Here is a 15734-nt window from a genome sequence, read left to right as displayed (position 1 = left end):
ATTAGGCTGCTTTCTCCACGTGGGCGATCACAATGGAAATCCTCGTAGAAGAACTAAACATGTTGCCCAATTATTTTGATTTTTCAAGAGACCAGAGATGATGCCGACCTTTATCCGAGATCAATCAGGAACTTAATTCTGGGTGATACTCAGAGAGTGGCACATAGCACCGGGGGGCTTAGGGCACATAACTGTGGTCTGAACCTGTGATCTCTTTCACTCCATCCATATTATTTTTAATCATACATCTCTGGAAATCCTTCTTGGTTTTATCGTCATTGCTTACAATAGAAACTTGATGTATGACCAAATACACTTACAAATGTTACCAGCATGGTTGCCTCGGTCGAGACCAGCGAGGATCATGACCAAGAGAGAGCACCAAATGATGTTAGTGATTCAATCCATAAGCTTGCACATAGGGTTGATATGAGTATTGCAGGAGAACCATTAGATCATCTATCTGATCTCTAAAGTAAACCAATCACTCATCCCCCCCCCCCCAAAAAAAAAAAAAAAAAAAAAACTAGGAAGACAAAAATGGCGTAACTTTGTGGAGCCGCTCTGGATTTTGGTGAAAATTAGTTTCTGCTATCAAAACTTATTATAATATTGCCATTTAGTGTAAGAGTGTCTTACACCGACTCCCTTTTTGGACACTGGTAAAAACTGTGCTGATGTGGCAGTGTATCGAGAACCACAGATGGTTTTCCTTGAGATACCGGGTGAAAAATCTATGGTTCTGTGCACACTGCCACATCAGCAGTGTTGTACCCAATGTTCAAGGAAGTCAGTAAAGCATTTTCCTTCAGTGTAATTATATACTTTTGAGGAGGATGGTTTTACAACTAAGTGAACAGGAAAATCTGATAAATATGAGAACTGTCGTATGTCCTCAACATCGGGAAATGTCAGAGGACCAGTTCCGGGAACATATGAATTTATTTGAGAATCGAGATTGACATAAAATGAAACATAAATCCCATAGGTTTAACTTCAAATGTGGATACCCATATCCACTTTTCTTTTTGTTCTTTTTTCGTTACAACTTCAATCATTTAACCAATACATGCAATGGGCCAATAGAAGCTCAAGTATCCCCTCACACTGAATGAAGCAATCATACTCCTTAACTACACAGATGCAAGTCTGCTGGAAAGAAAATAAAAGCAGACTACTTACTGTGAGATTCAGGGAGGCCTGTCACCAAGGGCTCACGGTCCTTGTGAGCAGTGAAATAGTAGAACCAATTAACCCCCGGCCATGGGAAACTTTTGAGCTAATAGGTTTGGAAGGATGCCAAGAACATTGCCCCTAACAATACCACGGTAATGAAGATACTCAGGCCACTGGTTTCTCCATAGCCACTGCCCCCACAACCTCTGGTGCCAATTAAATAAGGCAGTAACATTAATGGAAGTGAAGAGGAGAAATTCAAATTCCCTACCCAATCTTAGATTCTCCCACCGTGCCATTTCATCTTCTTGTTACTTGGATTCTCTGAAATGGTGCACTAATACTCGACCTCATCGTCTCAACCTTGCACCAAATCAGACAAAATCCATCACTTGGAAGAAGTGCCACTCGCAATCTCTCACCTACCTGACAGGTCTTTAGTGTCAATGGAAGAGCAACCCTAGTAGGTGGTGATCGATCAGGATTGTTGATACATAAGTTGCTAGGTCATCCCTTCAGTATTTGGAAGATATACTTTCTCTTGCTGATGGCAGATCTCCTGGAAACTCGTGAAGCTACAAGGAAGACAAATGAGAGAGTGAGCGAGTTAGCTGCACAGCCATCTTTTCAACTTAAGGTAATATCAAAGTGTATAACTAAGTTTCTTAGTTTACTCGGGGTAAAACTGTTACCAAAAAACTCTACAAACTTTGCAGCCTTTGAAAAACATGAGAAGTATTTGAGAACCATGCTGGCAAACCTATGGACATATAGCTAACAAATAATATCAATTAGAATAACTAAAAATGAAGACCCAAGATGTACATCTACAATGGTCATATTCTATATCTATCAGTAAACAACCATTTCAGCTCAGAGTAGCTTTCAGAGTCCTCTTGAGCACAAAAGCTTCAATTGATGGCACCCATTACGTATTGTATAGGGCACACCTTTTGTTTAGAATCCATTGGCACTGTTCTAGGCACCGATGATGATTCTATGTGGGATCCTTGAACTTGATGCCATTATGGGCACCACGTAACTGCTATTGAAGCCATCAAAAGTGCTAGCAGGGCTGCCACGTGGATATCCTTTGTTATTGCAGGTGCCAAAAGCCACACTAGGAACACCCATCTATAATAGTTCGATACAGCATAATATATATTTGACTAAGAATAGTATGGCCCAAACTCTAAGAACCTGATGTCAAACGGTAAAGAAGTAGAAAATATTGGTGTAATAAACAAGTTGATGGTACAAACTGATTGGTTTTTTCCCATAGTAGTACTTCATAGTCCAAAAGGTTGGCTATGGATTTGATTTAATGCATAAGCTATAATTGGATGACGTCCAAAACATGTAAGAACCTTAAATCTAGAATCAGACCAAACCCTAATCTCTAAACTCAGTCAAATCCGTTTCCTAGACTGTAATACTAGGTGGTGAGTCTTTATCCCATACCCAAGAACAAGGACCAAAAAGCAACCCAAAACCAAGGAAACCGATCAGATTCAACCAAGGTTACCATAGGCAGTGGAACAATATTAATTATGTAAACATAAAACATGGCAGTTAGACAAGAACAAAATGAGAAGAATTACTGAAACACCTAAAAAACACAACATATGGGATTAGAAGAAAGCAAATCACCTCCTCAGAAGCGCTGTGGGATTATATGGAAACAAATCCTTCTGATGAAGATTTTCGACAGATCTTTTCAGAGAAAGCAAACATTCCTTGGCATTTTCAAAAGCCCTTTGTCTAGTATAATTAAGCACACTACCACTCTCCCGACGAAGTACAGGATTACTGCCCCTTTTATCTGGGGTGAATGGGTGCACTATCTTCTCATGAGAATCTGGGCTATCTGGAGAGACTTTTCTTTTCTTGAATGATGACCAACTTGTCTCCTCCCCGCACCCCTGAAATCCCACAAACAAATGCCATGACTTGCTAACTGTTCGCAAGCACCTGACCTTGGACAAAAGATTAAAACAAATATTAAAAAATACTCCAAGAAACGAAGAAACACAGCAGTCAGCACAAAGACAAGACAGATAAAGGAAAATACAGAAGCATAATATATAGCTAAATTTCACCCAAAAACTAAAGCTCAACTGACACCAGAGGTCTTAGGGCATTGTTGATACCCCAGTTAAGCCGCGTGACCCTCTTATATTCATAGTTCTACCCCTCTGCAATAGATCGGTCTCTTGGAGTAGTTGGTTTGTTAACATGGTATCAGAGCAATAGGTTCGTATAGGTCATGGGATCGATTCTTTACACCCTTACGGGTGAGGGGGTGTTGATACCCCAGTTAAGCCCCGTGACCCTCTTATATTCATAGTTCTCCCCCTCTCCAATAGATCGGTCTCTTGGAGTAGTTGGTTTGTTAACAGATATCAAGTTTTATGCTCAAATAATCAATTACCAGACAATTTGTCAACAAATATTTAACAGAATAATCACCAATAAAAAAGTTAAAATACAAGCCTATCAAACTAAAATGGAATCCCTCTACTTCAAATTTCACATCTCCTAAAATGCTGACAGACACTTGGCCAAAGCAGAATAACCACCAAAAGAAAACTAAATATAACACTAATTTAAAAATAGGAACAAGTGGTGGGCATTAATAGATGAGACCCAACAAGATTCTCTTAATATCAAATGTTTTTCATCTACAAAATTGACAAAGAGAGAGTTTTGTTAATACAAGCAATAAGATACATACCTTAAAAGATATTGTACACACTGAATTCCTGTATCTTTAGAAATAAGGTAATCAAGAAGCACTTGGTGATCATAGTGCAACTGCAAAAGGAAGACAAGTGCACAACCAAATTATTTTTTCCAGTAGTTGCTTTGACAAAAGAATCGAGATAATAAATAGCAAGATATGGGAGAAACTACCCTTATTCCATTTATAAATAAGTTAATACTAACCAAAGCATGAGAGTTCAATGTTCAACTCAACGAGATGAAAAAAACATGAAGATGCCAATGTAGCAACAAAAAAAAAAAAAAAAAAAGGTTCTGGCTTTTATACATCATTTTGCAAAGAACTGCCACAAATCATTCCAAACTAATTACAAGTCTGTGGGAGTCAAGCTAGCTACTTGCAATTTTTTATCATAGAATTATGATTATAGATCAATCAAGTGTCACAAATCACGAAGGTGGTTATCACAATATTCTATCAAAGCATTTTCTGTTAAAAATATGGATAACTTCAATCCCTTCATGATATACAATTCAAGATTTGGTTCCAAAACATCATACTTACACCCAAAAAATATATAAACATTACAATAAAACTAATTACGTTGTACTGATATATTCACATATCTTTAATTCATGTGGACCTCGATTTGGAAAAAGGAATCCAAGCATGCATGAGAATATAATGACAATTTTATGGACAAAACCAAGCAGGATAAAATATATCTGAGAATCAGAAATGGAAAATTTCTACCATTTGGGTACAATGGACTCACCTCTGCAAGAAATAGATGGAAAAGGTGTATAGGACTAAATATATTTGAAAGATGAAAGATGATATCTCCCTTCCCCATCTCAAAACCCTTGCCTTTTTCTTTGTACCCCCTACATATTTCCTTGAAACATGTAAGAGGAGTATCTTTACAAATCTAAGGACAATCACTAACAAACAAGTGAAATTTGTTGCTTACATTTTCTCAGAAGGGAAAGGTAAGCTCAACAGTTGCAAGAGTACTTCAAACAAGAGATCGTCCTACAAATTAAGTGAGAAGTAAGGCAAGCGCTTAATTAATTGCAAGTCCAAATAAGGAGAAACGAAGAAGTAAATGACAACATGAAGCCTTCCTAATCCTTAATAGCCTTCCAAGCAATTCATAAGAAGCTAACTGTAAGGTAAATAAATAAACAAATGGTCTCATTGTCGTCTTATAAAAGCATGTTACAGCAGAAAATCTTCAAACACATAATATAAAAAAATGCATATTTTCTCAAAAGATAAAAAAGAAAAAGAAGAAGAAGAACCAGAATGGAAAATCACACATGGCTACAATAATTATTGACAAATACATAGTAGTTATGCATTGGTTAATTGGTGTGCATATGAAAAGAAATAAGGGAAAGAAACTTGCATCCTTCAAAATCCTTGAGGCATTAAAGGAACTTACCACTAGGGGAAAGGAAGGCATACCTCATCCATATATAGCTGCAAGAAGGATAGGGCAAAGTTGCCACATTTTTCCAAATACATTTCATAGTCTACAAACATTTCCAGAGGCACATGCCTTTGAAGCCACACAGAAAGTTCTGACAAACATTTCTCCCTAGCGCAACATTCCAGGCCAGATTGCAACTCACAGGTCAAACAAGAATGTGAAGTTGCACAAGAACATTTAGTATCAGTTTCTTTACTAAGGCTGATCAAACTGAAGGAACATTTTAGAAAAAGAAAAACAGCCTGTCTCTGTAAGTGACGGGTAGATATCCTATTAACCTGTCCTCCATCAGCAACACACGCCAAAAAAGGAGACCCTTCAAGAGACTCATCGAGACCAGAATAACATCCAGAGATGGGTTGGTGAAGAAGATCTTCAAAATATTTCCGAAGTAATTGCAACCACAAAACAAGAGTGGAACATTCCTGATGAATTTGGAAACTAAGCCTGATCATTAGCATCTGCAGCATACATTGTTAGAACCTAATTAGAATTAATCTATAAAGTGAAAATGTTTCATGGATCAAAGACATCAAACACAGTCATCTTGGAAAAGGTAACAAGCTGACATGGCTCTACAATTATATGATAATGAACAATAAACAAATAATGCATGCATACACATAATCAAGTGAAGAGCACCCCTGGATTAATAGAGACGCGAAGAAAGTACAAATGTAGCATAAAAGTCAAATCAAAAGATACAAGAAGGTACCAGTAGGGTCAACATTAGTACCATTTTCTAAAAGAATGCAGTTTCTCATTGGATAAAAGCTAAAATCTAATTCTCCAAAGAGCAGGTATTACATTTATACAGTGTAGAAAAAAAAAAAGCTCTGATCACTAGCAAAATTATAATAATAGAGGCTTGTAGAAATCAATTAGTAAAAGGAACCATTTTTTGGGTAAATCACTACAAATGGGATACTAATAGCACGACACTAGTTACTGAGAATGAGGATGGGGAAAATGCCATTCAATAGATCCCACATAAGATAGCTTAATGTATCAAAATCAATCCAATTAGGTAACTGTAACCACCCAATTTATAGCATTTTTCTGACACTTGAATGCAATATATAGGATGGTTAAGATCCGTTCAATCGGGTTGCCTTTTTGAACTTAGATATCCTAAATGAGAACTGTCAAATTGCAGTACCATTATCCAGTATGTGTACCACATGCACCGACTTCCTTAAGATCCAAGGAGTGGGTAACTAAGATTTTCACCATAAAGTTCTAAGAATAGTTAAAATAATGAGACTAAATTCACTGTGCACTGAAAGTTACACATACCAACATCTTATGTCTCAAGTATTGAGAGATGTGCATCAAGTTATAATCTTCTTGCTTGTAGAAACCCCAGCATAAAAGCTTTGGAACAAGGCTGGTGATTTTATCAAGAAAAAGATGCCCACCTAAGGAACCACCCCTGATTTCCACATAACTACTTTGCTGAACCAGTGAACAGAGAAATTGAAGGAGGGTCCCCAGAAACAAAAACTTTGACAGTGAAGAACCAATTTTTCCATGTTGTAAATCCATAACAGAGCTTTTCCTTGCATCAGTGGTCTGAGTAACATGATTCTCATTCAACAAATCCCAGGGAATATTTGTGAGACAATAACTGACAGAGTGCATGTATGTTTCTATGAGTTCACCATCATGGTCTTGCTTCAGATGCTTCAGTATAGTACGTAAAACTTGAATAAGACCATCCATCGTAAACCAATTCGCATTTACCAGTCTTTGTCGTAAAAATAAAACGAAACTAGAGGTATCGCTATCTGAAACAGCAGCTCCAGTTATCAAAGATACAGATGAGGATGAGAGAATTTTGGACATAGCCACTTCCAAGCAAACACACAACAGATGAAGAAATTCATCCCATTTTCCCCCCTGAAAAATATTAATGGTTCAGCAGATAAAGTACACAAGAAAATTAATTTTACCCAAGCTTTTCCAGGAATAACCATCGTCACATACATGTTTAGAAAGAAAATAGGAGATGACCACAAGAACATTGCCTGTCGTATGTCGAACATATTGACTCTCAACAGTTAGGAAAATTACCTGTCAGAGTAGGCAAAATAAAGGTCATATGCACAAGACATGATACCAGACTCAGGAAATGAACTGTAGGAACACAGCAGCTTATAATACCATAAAACCATGACAAATAAAACGATAAGTTATTCAAAACTTCCTTTTTTTTCATAAGATAACCAATTGTTATATTCGATCTCATATATATTCTCCCTGTTCATGAATACATATAAATAAAAGATCATCTTGCCTCGACTAGGATATTGTAAGATTTAGTATCTAAATCTAGTATGACATATAGGTGTTAGATATGCTCTCGGTGGGATCCCTTTTGACAAATTTGGTTCCAACAATTGCCAAAGATGTCCTGAGATGTCTGTCTAACCACAATTTACTGTGCATGAGCAAACTCACCCAGTGTTTAGATAGATATAATGTTGGTAATTTTATTATTTTTTTCTTAGAACTACTGAAAAAAATTTACACAAGAAAGGAAAAAATAAATAAATAAGAAGAAAGGAAAAGTAAGTATAACTAAAGGAGTCAAAGCACCCATCTTTAAAAATAAAATAAAATAATAATAATAAAAGATAAAAAAATTCATGATATAAAAGTATCCTAACATTTTTTCTACGGTTCTATGGTAGGAGTCTCCAAGCTGTCTCCATATGCAAGTTGATATTTCCCATGGACATACTGCAAGTGAAGAACACAAATATATAGGGTGGGGTTCTGTAGACTCAAGATGTATGACTCAAGAAATGACACAAGATCTTGACTGTGCAAAGGCAAAATCCAGCGGTTGAGATTTTATATGTATCTCAACAATGCATAACTCGATAATACTTATCTTGAGGATAAATTTCAACCATTGGATATTGTGTTTACACGGTCAAGATCTTGTATCATATTTCTCGAGTCAACAGAATCCAACCCATATATATATAATTTTAATGTGCAAACCTTCCAATGGCCCGTCAAGCCACTTACAAAGAAAAATGATAATATAACTTTTCTTTAGGAATGCTGGATTCCTGTCCATTCTGAAATTAAAGAATTTACATATTTCTGTAGTCACTAGAGCAACTATACAAAAGTGCTGAGCAACTAAATTGCATACAAAAGCGCCAAGTTTGCATCACCTAATAAAACACATATAGCATTTTAGTAATATTTGTAGGGTTGGGTAAAAACATTTGATTTATAGTTCCTACATTAATCCAAAAAACACTTAACGCTGATTAGTTCTTTCACTTCTTCTACACTCGACAAAAACTAAAATGTTATAAAACAGAATAAGAGCTGTCTTGTTTAATCATGAGCTCGAACCCAAATTTCAAATCACATTCCGAGTCGAGAATATGTAAACAAGGCTGGCCTGTGTAAGTACAAGTACATCTAAAAAGCTATTGAGGGCACATAGTCATTCAGAGCTTTGACAAGTGTCAACTTATCGTAAAATCCAAACAATCTAGGAGACACAGCTACGAAAAAATTACAGGAGAACTAACCTGTTAGAAATTTTAATATAAACGAAGAATAAAAAATAAAAATAAAAACACTTCCCTAGAGGAAAGAATCAACTCTTTCCAGTCTAAGACTTACCAATATAGCTACAATGTTAGCTAAGCAGTTATGCCGATCAGCCGAAGCTGGCTCCATGCCCAGAAAAAATTTATCTTCAAATTCTGGATTCACTACAATTTCCTGTTAAAAGAGTAAGAATTATGAAACTTATATTTCTTAGATTTCTCCTACAAATACAGAAATCGAAGCTGAAAAGAGAGACTTACATGCTGAGAATTGGAATCGTGTTCGTCTTGCCAATGTCGAATCTCTCTCGAGACCTGAAAATAAAATACAGAAACAAATATTAATTATGGAAATAAAACCCTTAAAATCGATTGCGTTTGGGAGAGGTAAACGTAATTCAGTAAAATCGAAGAGAAAAGGCAGAGAAGTTAGGGTTTTATAAGTGTAGTAAATACCTGGGAGAGGATAATGAGAAGATCCTTCTCCTTTTCCTGCGTTAATGGTGGTAACAGTTGTGGTTCCTGAGAAAGAGGAAATGAAGAAGTTGAGAAGTTAACAGGATTAACTGACTAACGGTAAAAGAAACGGAAACTGACTGCGTAGGGACGGAGAGAATCGTCGATCAGACGGCATAGTCGCGCGTATTCGGGAGGACGGCAATACATCTTTGTGTGTAACGAGTCCGATGTGAAGTTCCAATCGGCTGATGAGGGCTCACTGCTACAGTGGTACGCCATACTGCCACAGGTGATTTGGTTTGTTTCTGAAATGAAAAGATAATCCGATCCGTTACGCACTAACCATCTAACAGCTTGGGCCGGAACCCGGGCGGGTTGGATGGTAAACCCAGGCTCAACCCAAATATCAGGACCCTCAACCTGACCATGGAGCCTAAGCTCAACAATCCGAGCTTGATCTTCTGAAATCGGATTGAGTTTGGGTTAATCTGAGTTGAGTTAGATAATTTTGGGCTGTTTTGACGGGTTAGGCTTTTTTTTATAATACTAATTTCATTTTAATTAACAAATAAATTTTATATTAAAAAGAAAATACAACACCCGAAAACAAAAATACTAGTAAATAAAATTGTAAACCACCTTCAAATTCATCATCGAGAGAATATTTAAATAAACCATATTAAACCAAACTTCACATTAATATTAACTAATTGTTTAAAACTCATAATAATATAAAAATATTTTTATATTAGTATATGGCACCAAGTTCAAGCTCAGTCTGGTTGCTCATAACTTCAACCCGAACGCTCAACACAAATTGAAATCGGGTTGAGATATTTTAACCCGGACTCAACTCATCTTCTACATAACTCGTCCATCAATAAGATTGAATTTGGGTCAGCCTGCTCAAGTTGCAACCCTAGTAACAGCACCCACTGATAGTCAGTACCGCTGTTGAAATAATCCATTTAACTTGGTTTGGAATTATTTTTTAATAATTTATCCGTCAGCACTCAGCAGATTATAATTCTATTTAAAAAAAAAAAAAAACCAATAATTTAAATTATTAGAAAATTAATTCTTTTATGAAAAGATTACAAAATCCTGAAGATTTGGATGAGTTTTTGAAGATATAAAACAACTCATAAGATGTTAATCGATTCAAGGTGAAGGAAGATTTCATATTGTAAATATCGCCTGTACTAAAATGCAAAATCATCTCGTTCTCAAACAGCTTTAATGATGTCCTACACACTCTCCTCTTCAGCCCTAGTAGGAGGAGGGCCCCGTATAGATTTCATGAAAAATTAAAAACTTCCTCGTTCATATTATTCTCTAATTCCTTCATCTCTTTCTATATATTTTATTTTTCTACTTTTTCTATCGGGCATTGAAAAATAATTCTGATCCCTATTTTGAGCTTATTTCCAGTAAGAAAATACAATATTCAAATGCGTTTTGAGGCTTTCCATCAAAACAAACAGCTGAGATGGGAGGATATACCGTAAGGATGTTTAAATGAAATGAATCACTTGAGATATGAAGCTAATCTATAGAAAAATTGTGAACTATTTTACCTTTCCATGTTTATGGGCATAAAACATACTTGAGTTTCAAAAAGTATTTTCCAATGCGTTAAGTAAAGTATTTCTTTGCTGTGAGATTATGCTTTCAAAACAAATTAGAAATGATTCGATTAAACATGAACTTCTCTCTTACATTTTCCTTTTCTTTTATCTGTAACTTTATCATCCATCTTTGGCTCCACTTCAATCTCTCCATCTCCAGTGCAATAGGTCTTAAAAAGAATAAGAGAATGAAATACATATCTAGTTTATGAAGAATAACCACCCAAGGAACAAGAAATTGAAAAAAAAATAAACATTTCATGCATTGTTGACCTACCTAAGGCCATTATTAAACATAAATAACAATAACCTAAATACAATGTACCTGACATTTACCGATTTGATGTACATCCCAAAATAAGTACAGGAATGGACCAGGGATACTTCGAAGTTTATCCCAAAATAAGTACAGGAGAGAGAGACAACAGAGTTGAACATTTACAGCTTCCAGAGAAAACAAACAGAAACAAGAATGGAGAAATAAATCACTTTCTGGAACCAAGAGTTAACAATGACCCTTCAGTATTTGCCAGCAACGAAATTCTAGTAGAACTGTAGTTGACTGGTGGGCGGGTCAAGAAACTGCCACAACATTCTGCATTGCCTGTTGTTCATAAATAGTGTAGGATATTTTAGGAGGAGGCCAGTAACGAAGCACCGATCTCCCAACAATGTATTTGATTGGAAGTGGACCCCTGAAAATAAATTTAATCACATCAATAACTCAAGACTACATGCATCTACAGAAAACTGCATGTTCTGTAAAATCAACAGTCACGGAAACAATAAAATAATTCGCCTGTATATAAATTTTGTCTCGTCATATCTAATTTTGACTGATAACATACCAATTATGGGAGTCAAAACTGTTGTTGCGATTGTCTCCCAACACAAACACACAGCCTTCAGGGACAAGCTGCACAAACCATCAGAATGTAGCCAACAGTCAGTGGTATAATTAATATGAACCCTTCATAGGGAGCTTGTGAGAAATTAACGGTATTGAGATATTTTAGTATAAAGTGATTTCAACTTCTTCTCATGTTCAATAGAAGCTAGAAAAAAATTAACCAAAACCAGCGAATCTGAAATACAGAGGAAGGTAATAATACCACTGGATCCATTTCATAAGCAAGTGGCTCTAAAATAAAGTCTTCATTTTGGATGATACCATTGACCAACAAATTTCCATTGCGAACCTATAAAAGGAATCAAGTGCACATCTGAGCACAGAATAAAAAGAGTAAAACAAAAGGATCTTCCAGAGTAAAAGTGGTAGCTTATATTTGGAGGGGAAAGCTCACTTCAACACAATCTCCTGCCTTGGCTACAATTCTTTTGATCAACACATCAAAACCATTTTCCTACACAAAGTAACTGAATGATGTCATTTCAAAGGGCTTTATCACATATATCACACGAATAAGGCTGCATAGTAAAGTTGCATATTGTACCTGCAGGCCTGGGGGAGCCTTGAAGATCACTATATCTGTAACATCAGGGTTTTTGAAAAAATATGACACCTGAAACATTAATAACAGAAGAAAAAAAATCAGCTTCAACATTTACACTCTCTGGTCAAATTGTTGCTGTGAACAAGTAAGAAATAATGATACTTATTTAAACTAGGACAGGATTTGAGAACAGACATTAATGGCTATTACATCAAAAGCATTCCCACTAAAGCAGGAAAAAAAAAAATTTTAACGAAAAAGTGATGTATGCAAATAGCTCTATGAAACAGGTAATTCATATGCTGGCCCAAAAACCAATGATATAGGAACACTGTATCTCTTGGACTAATCCCTTTGATTGGCTTCCCACAATCTGGTCCGATGCAAGGATGTTGTTCTCTTTGCCTAATTAAAGTTTCTTTGCAAAAATAAAAGCTTTTTGCACATTTCAAATTATTGGGATCTGAGAAGATTTTACAAATCCGATGGTTTTTTGGAAAACTCTATCTCTTCTAGTGTGGATGGCAGGCATGCCTATATTTCTTGGTTTCAATAGGACTCATTGCAAGTGTTGTTTCTATCTACCAAATATTATCTAAAAATAATCAAGTTAGCATGTGGAAGTGTGCGCTAAAGAGTGGACTTTAGTTGACTTAGCCTTTTTCAATATGGTATGGAGGTGACTAACTCTAATGGTTTAATTAAATATTGTATGACAGAGGTACTTATGCTATCATATGACTTTTTTGGTAAGGATAGGATTCTTTGGAACTTTACTCCCACAGCCATTTGTTAGGGCCTATGTAAAGAAAGGAATGGATAAATCTTCCATGGAAAGGAGCATTCCATGCAAGAAATCATCTTGGCCGTAGTAGTTTTCTTTCTTCATCGATATTGGCTTGGCAGGGTAAGAGCTGCCCTTTCCTCTCTTCCATCCGGTCGGTGAGCAGGTGGGAAACATGAAACAATTCATCTCTTGAATGGCAGTCTGGCTTATAGGGCGCTTATCTGTTGCTTGCTTTTAGTAGGGGCGGAGGTCAGCCCAGGAGCTAATAGGTATCTTGAACTGTCACGCTTAGATTGGCTCCGTCAATTGGATACCTGTTTTTGCGGGAAGCGGTGGCTAAGCTGCACTTTTCTATTGTGGGTTTTTTCTTCTACTGTGTAAGCAGTTTTGAGAGTTCAGGGGTTCTCGTTTGAAGATTTCTTGTTTAAGTGGGATCTAGTGTGTAAAGGGTGACCAATCTTAAGTGTGTGTGGCTTTGTTTTTTGTTTTTTCTTGTTTTGTTGCTTTTGGGCCTTTGCTGCTTGTATCTTTCCTTGAGGACTTCTTTCTTGTCCTCTCTTCAATAAATTGTGTCGTTCTATGGGTAATGATACAATAGACCTGGATTCAATTCCCGACAACACATTATTGATCTCATAAAAATAGGCTAACCAATATAATTAAAGAAATTGCCATCCTTTTAATAAATAATCTCTATTAAATTTCTTAAGATCAATGGCAAGTGGAGAATGTTCATTCACATCAAGTTCTAATTGTAATATTTTCTCCAAAATTCCTACTTGTGGGTTTCTTCCAGGATTCGAGCAGAAAGGATGGTATAAGTGACGAATAAAGTAGCAAAATTCTAACATTTTCAATTATAAAAATCCGAATAGAAACAAAGCTGAAACGAAAACAAATAAATAAAAAAGATTCAAAATTACCTTTTCTGCTAATATTCGGTCCCCAATATCAAGTGTTGGATACATGGAAAGTGACGGAATTGATTTTGGTTCCGCCATGAAAGACCGAGAGAGCATGTTAACAGTCAAAAGTGTTAGAAGAGCCTTCGCATCTTCCGAACAAGAATTCGATAATCTTGAGATCCAACTATTCTTTTCAACCGATTTCACATTCGAGACCTTCAAAATTTCTCTCAAACTTTCACTATCTTTACTATCACAAGGAATTGTACCGCCTTTATCGACTTCGTTGCTTGAAGGACCCTGGAAGAACTCGTTACAGGGCAACCACTTCGTTCCTTGGAAAAATGGAAGAAACGAAGATGTCTTAAATCCAAGAACCGAAGAAGGGGAGACTCCGAGAACCCCCATACTGAGAGATCCCGAAGCATAAGCTGATGACTTCATCATCGAAATCAAACCCATAATTAGAGGAGATTGACAATTTCTTGAGCCAAGATTGTTCGCAATCGAACTGTAACTCGATGCAGGTGTCTTCGACCAATTTCTCGACTTCGATCTGGAGAAATCGACATGGCACTTCGTCACGGTTGGAACGAATTCAGATTTCGGATTGGGGAAGAGAACCTGAGCACGTCTACCACAGTCATGAAACAAACGGAAATTTCCAACCCTACTTCCGGCCGAAGTAGCGAGGTTCTGAGCTACATGGCCGGAATAGGTGATGGTGATTCGGATCGCCATAATCACAATCTTTAAGAAACTAAGAAACGTTTGGTACAGAGTGGTTTTTGTGATCGAAGGTTTCAAGGGCAGAAACCCTAAGTTACAGAGAAAAGCTCTCTCTAGTGAATTGGGGGTCTAATTTTACCACAAATCTGTAATGAATTAGAAGATTCGGAACCAATTGCAGAATTAGGGTTTTCTGGATTGGAGCGAAGAAGAAACCTAAAGAGATCCCGAGCGAGGAGCTCAGGCCTCGGGGGAGTTTGAAATGGTTGAAATCAAGAAATGAAAGAGGCGTCAAAAGAAAAGGTTTATTTAGGTTTTAATATGACGGGCTTAAGTTTAAGATTACAAATATGCCCTTGCTTCTCCTAACGATTAACAGGAATACCTGTCCCTTTGGTGAGGACTTTGGGGCAGAACCACTGGATATAAAAAAATTAGAGCGTGGATGGAAAATTTTCTCTCCCATAAATTAAATTCTATAATGCATTCTTTTTTTCAGATTTTAGTTTATTTGACCTTGTTTTCGACAATCAAGTGAGTGGAAATTATGTTCTAAGACTATGTTTGGTAACAATTCTGAATTCTAAAAATTAGAATTCAGACTTCAAAAGTTTTATTAAGTGTTCTTCTATTATTAATTCAAAATTTTTGAATTTCGATTTTAAAATCGGAAATAAAAAACAAATAAAAATAAAATTTTTAAAGTGTGAATTTTAAATGTGGATCGCCTCTATTCAAATTTCAGAAATATTATCAAACACACACTAAGTAATAAGATTTTTGTTCAATTAAAATTATATATAT

At 36.3% G+C, this 15734-nt stretch overlaps 2 protein-coding genes across 8 annotated transcripts; both read right to left on the bottom strand.

Annotated features, from left to right (window-relative positions):
* Positions 1–940: 940 nt before the first annotated feature.
* Positions 941–9843, bottom strand: LOC147409056 (golgin). Of its 7 annotated transcripts, XM_086424976.1 has the most exons (13): positions 9566–9836; positions 9425–9490; positions 9230–9283; positions 9042–9143; positions 7377–7463; positions 6687–7289; positions 5366–5851; positions 4869–4930; positions 4674–4782; positions 3911–3990; positions 2827–3147; positions 1869–1950; positions 941–1751 (listed from the first exon to the last, which is right to left on the bottom strand). In XM_086424976.1, the coding sequence occupies exons 1-12, from the start codon at positions 9704–9706 to the stop codon at positions 1878–1880; spliced, it is 2184 nt and encodes a 727-aa protein (XP_086281102.1). In that variant the 5' UTR covers positions 9707–9836; the 3' UTR covers positions 941–1751; positions 1869–1877. The 7 variants fall into 7 exon arrangements, with proteins under 7 accessions (XP_086281102.1, XP_086281098.1, XP_086281104.1 ...); XM_086424972.1 differs by lacking the exon at positions 1869–1950 and having other exon boundaries at positions 9566–9825; XM_086424978.1 differs by lacking the exons at positions 1869–1950; positions 7377–7463 and having other exon boundaries at positions 9566–9827.
* A 1450-nt stretch (positions 9844–11293) lies between these two features.
* LOC147409055 (thylakoidal processing peptidase 1, chloroplastic-like) lies at positions 11294–15226 on the bottom strand. Its single transcript, XM_086424968.1, has 6 exons — positions 14220–15226; positions 12510–12578; positions 12360–12419; positions 12168–12254; positions 11904–11971; positions 11294–11750 (listed from the first exon to the last, which is right to left on the bottom strand). The coding sequence occupies exons 1-6, from the start codon at positions 14940–14942 to the stop codon at positions 11630–11632; spliced, it is 1128 nt and encodes a 375-aa protein (XP_086281094.1). The 5' UTR covers positions 14943–15226; the 3' UTR covers positions 11294–11629.
* Positions 15227–15734: the final 508 nt, after the last annotated feature.

This window comes from Akebia trifoliata, chromosome 2 (assembly GCF_017979445.1).
Source record: "Akebia trifoliata isolate Shusen 1 chromosome 2, ASM1797944v1, whole genome shotgun sequence".
Lineage (NCBI taxonomy): Eukaryota > Viridiplantae > Streptophyta > Magnoliopsida > Ranunculales > Lardizabalaceae > Akebia > Akebia trifoliata.
The sequence above is the reverse complement of the archived record's forward strand: the minus strand, read 5'-3'. Positions and strand labels throughout refer to the sequence as shown.

Excerpts from the sequence above, each read along its gene's own strand:
- LOC147409056 (XM_086424976.1), bottom strand. The coding sequence starts at position 9,706 with ATGGCGTACCACTGTAGCAGTGAGCCCTCATCAGCCGATTGGAACTTC. Across the intron at positions 5,852-6,686 it reads ACTTGAGACATAAGATGTTG|ATGCTAATGATCAGGCTTAG; the intron begins GTATGTGTAACT and ends TGTATGCTGCAG. Across the intron at positions 1,951-2,826 it reads CCCACAGCGCTTCTGAGGAG|CTATATGTCCATAGGTTTGC; the intron begins GTGATTTGCTTT and ends ATTATTTGTTAG.
- LOC147409055 (XM_086424968.1), bottom strand. The coding sequence starts at position 14,942 with ATGGCGATCCGAATCACCATCACCTATTCCGGCCATGTAGCTCAGAAC. Across the intron at positions 12,579-14,219 it reads ACCGAATATTAGCAGAAAAG|GTGTCATATTTTTTCAAAAA; the intron begins GTAATTTTGAAT and ends TTAATGTTTCAG. Across the intron at positions 11,751-11,903 it reads AGTTTTGACTCCCATAATTG|GGGTCCACTTCCAATCAAAT; the intron begins GTATGTTATCAG and ends ATTTATTTTCAG.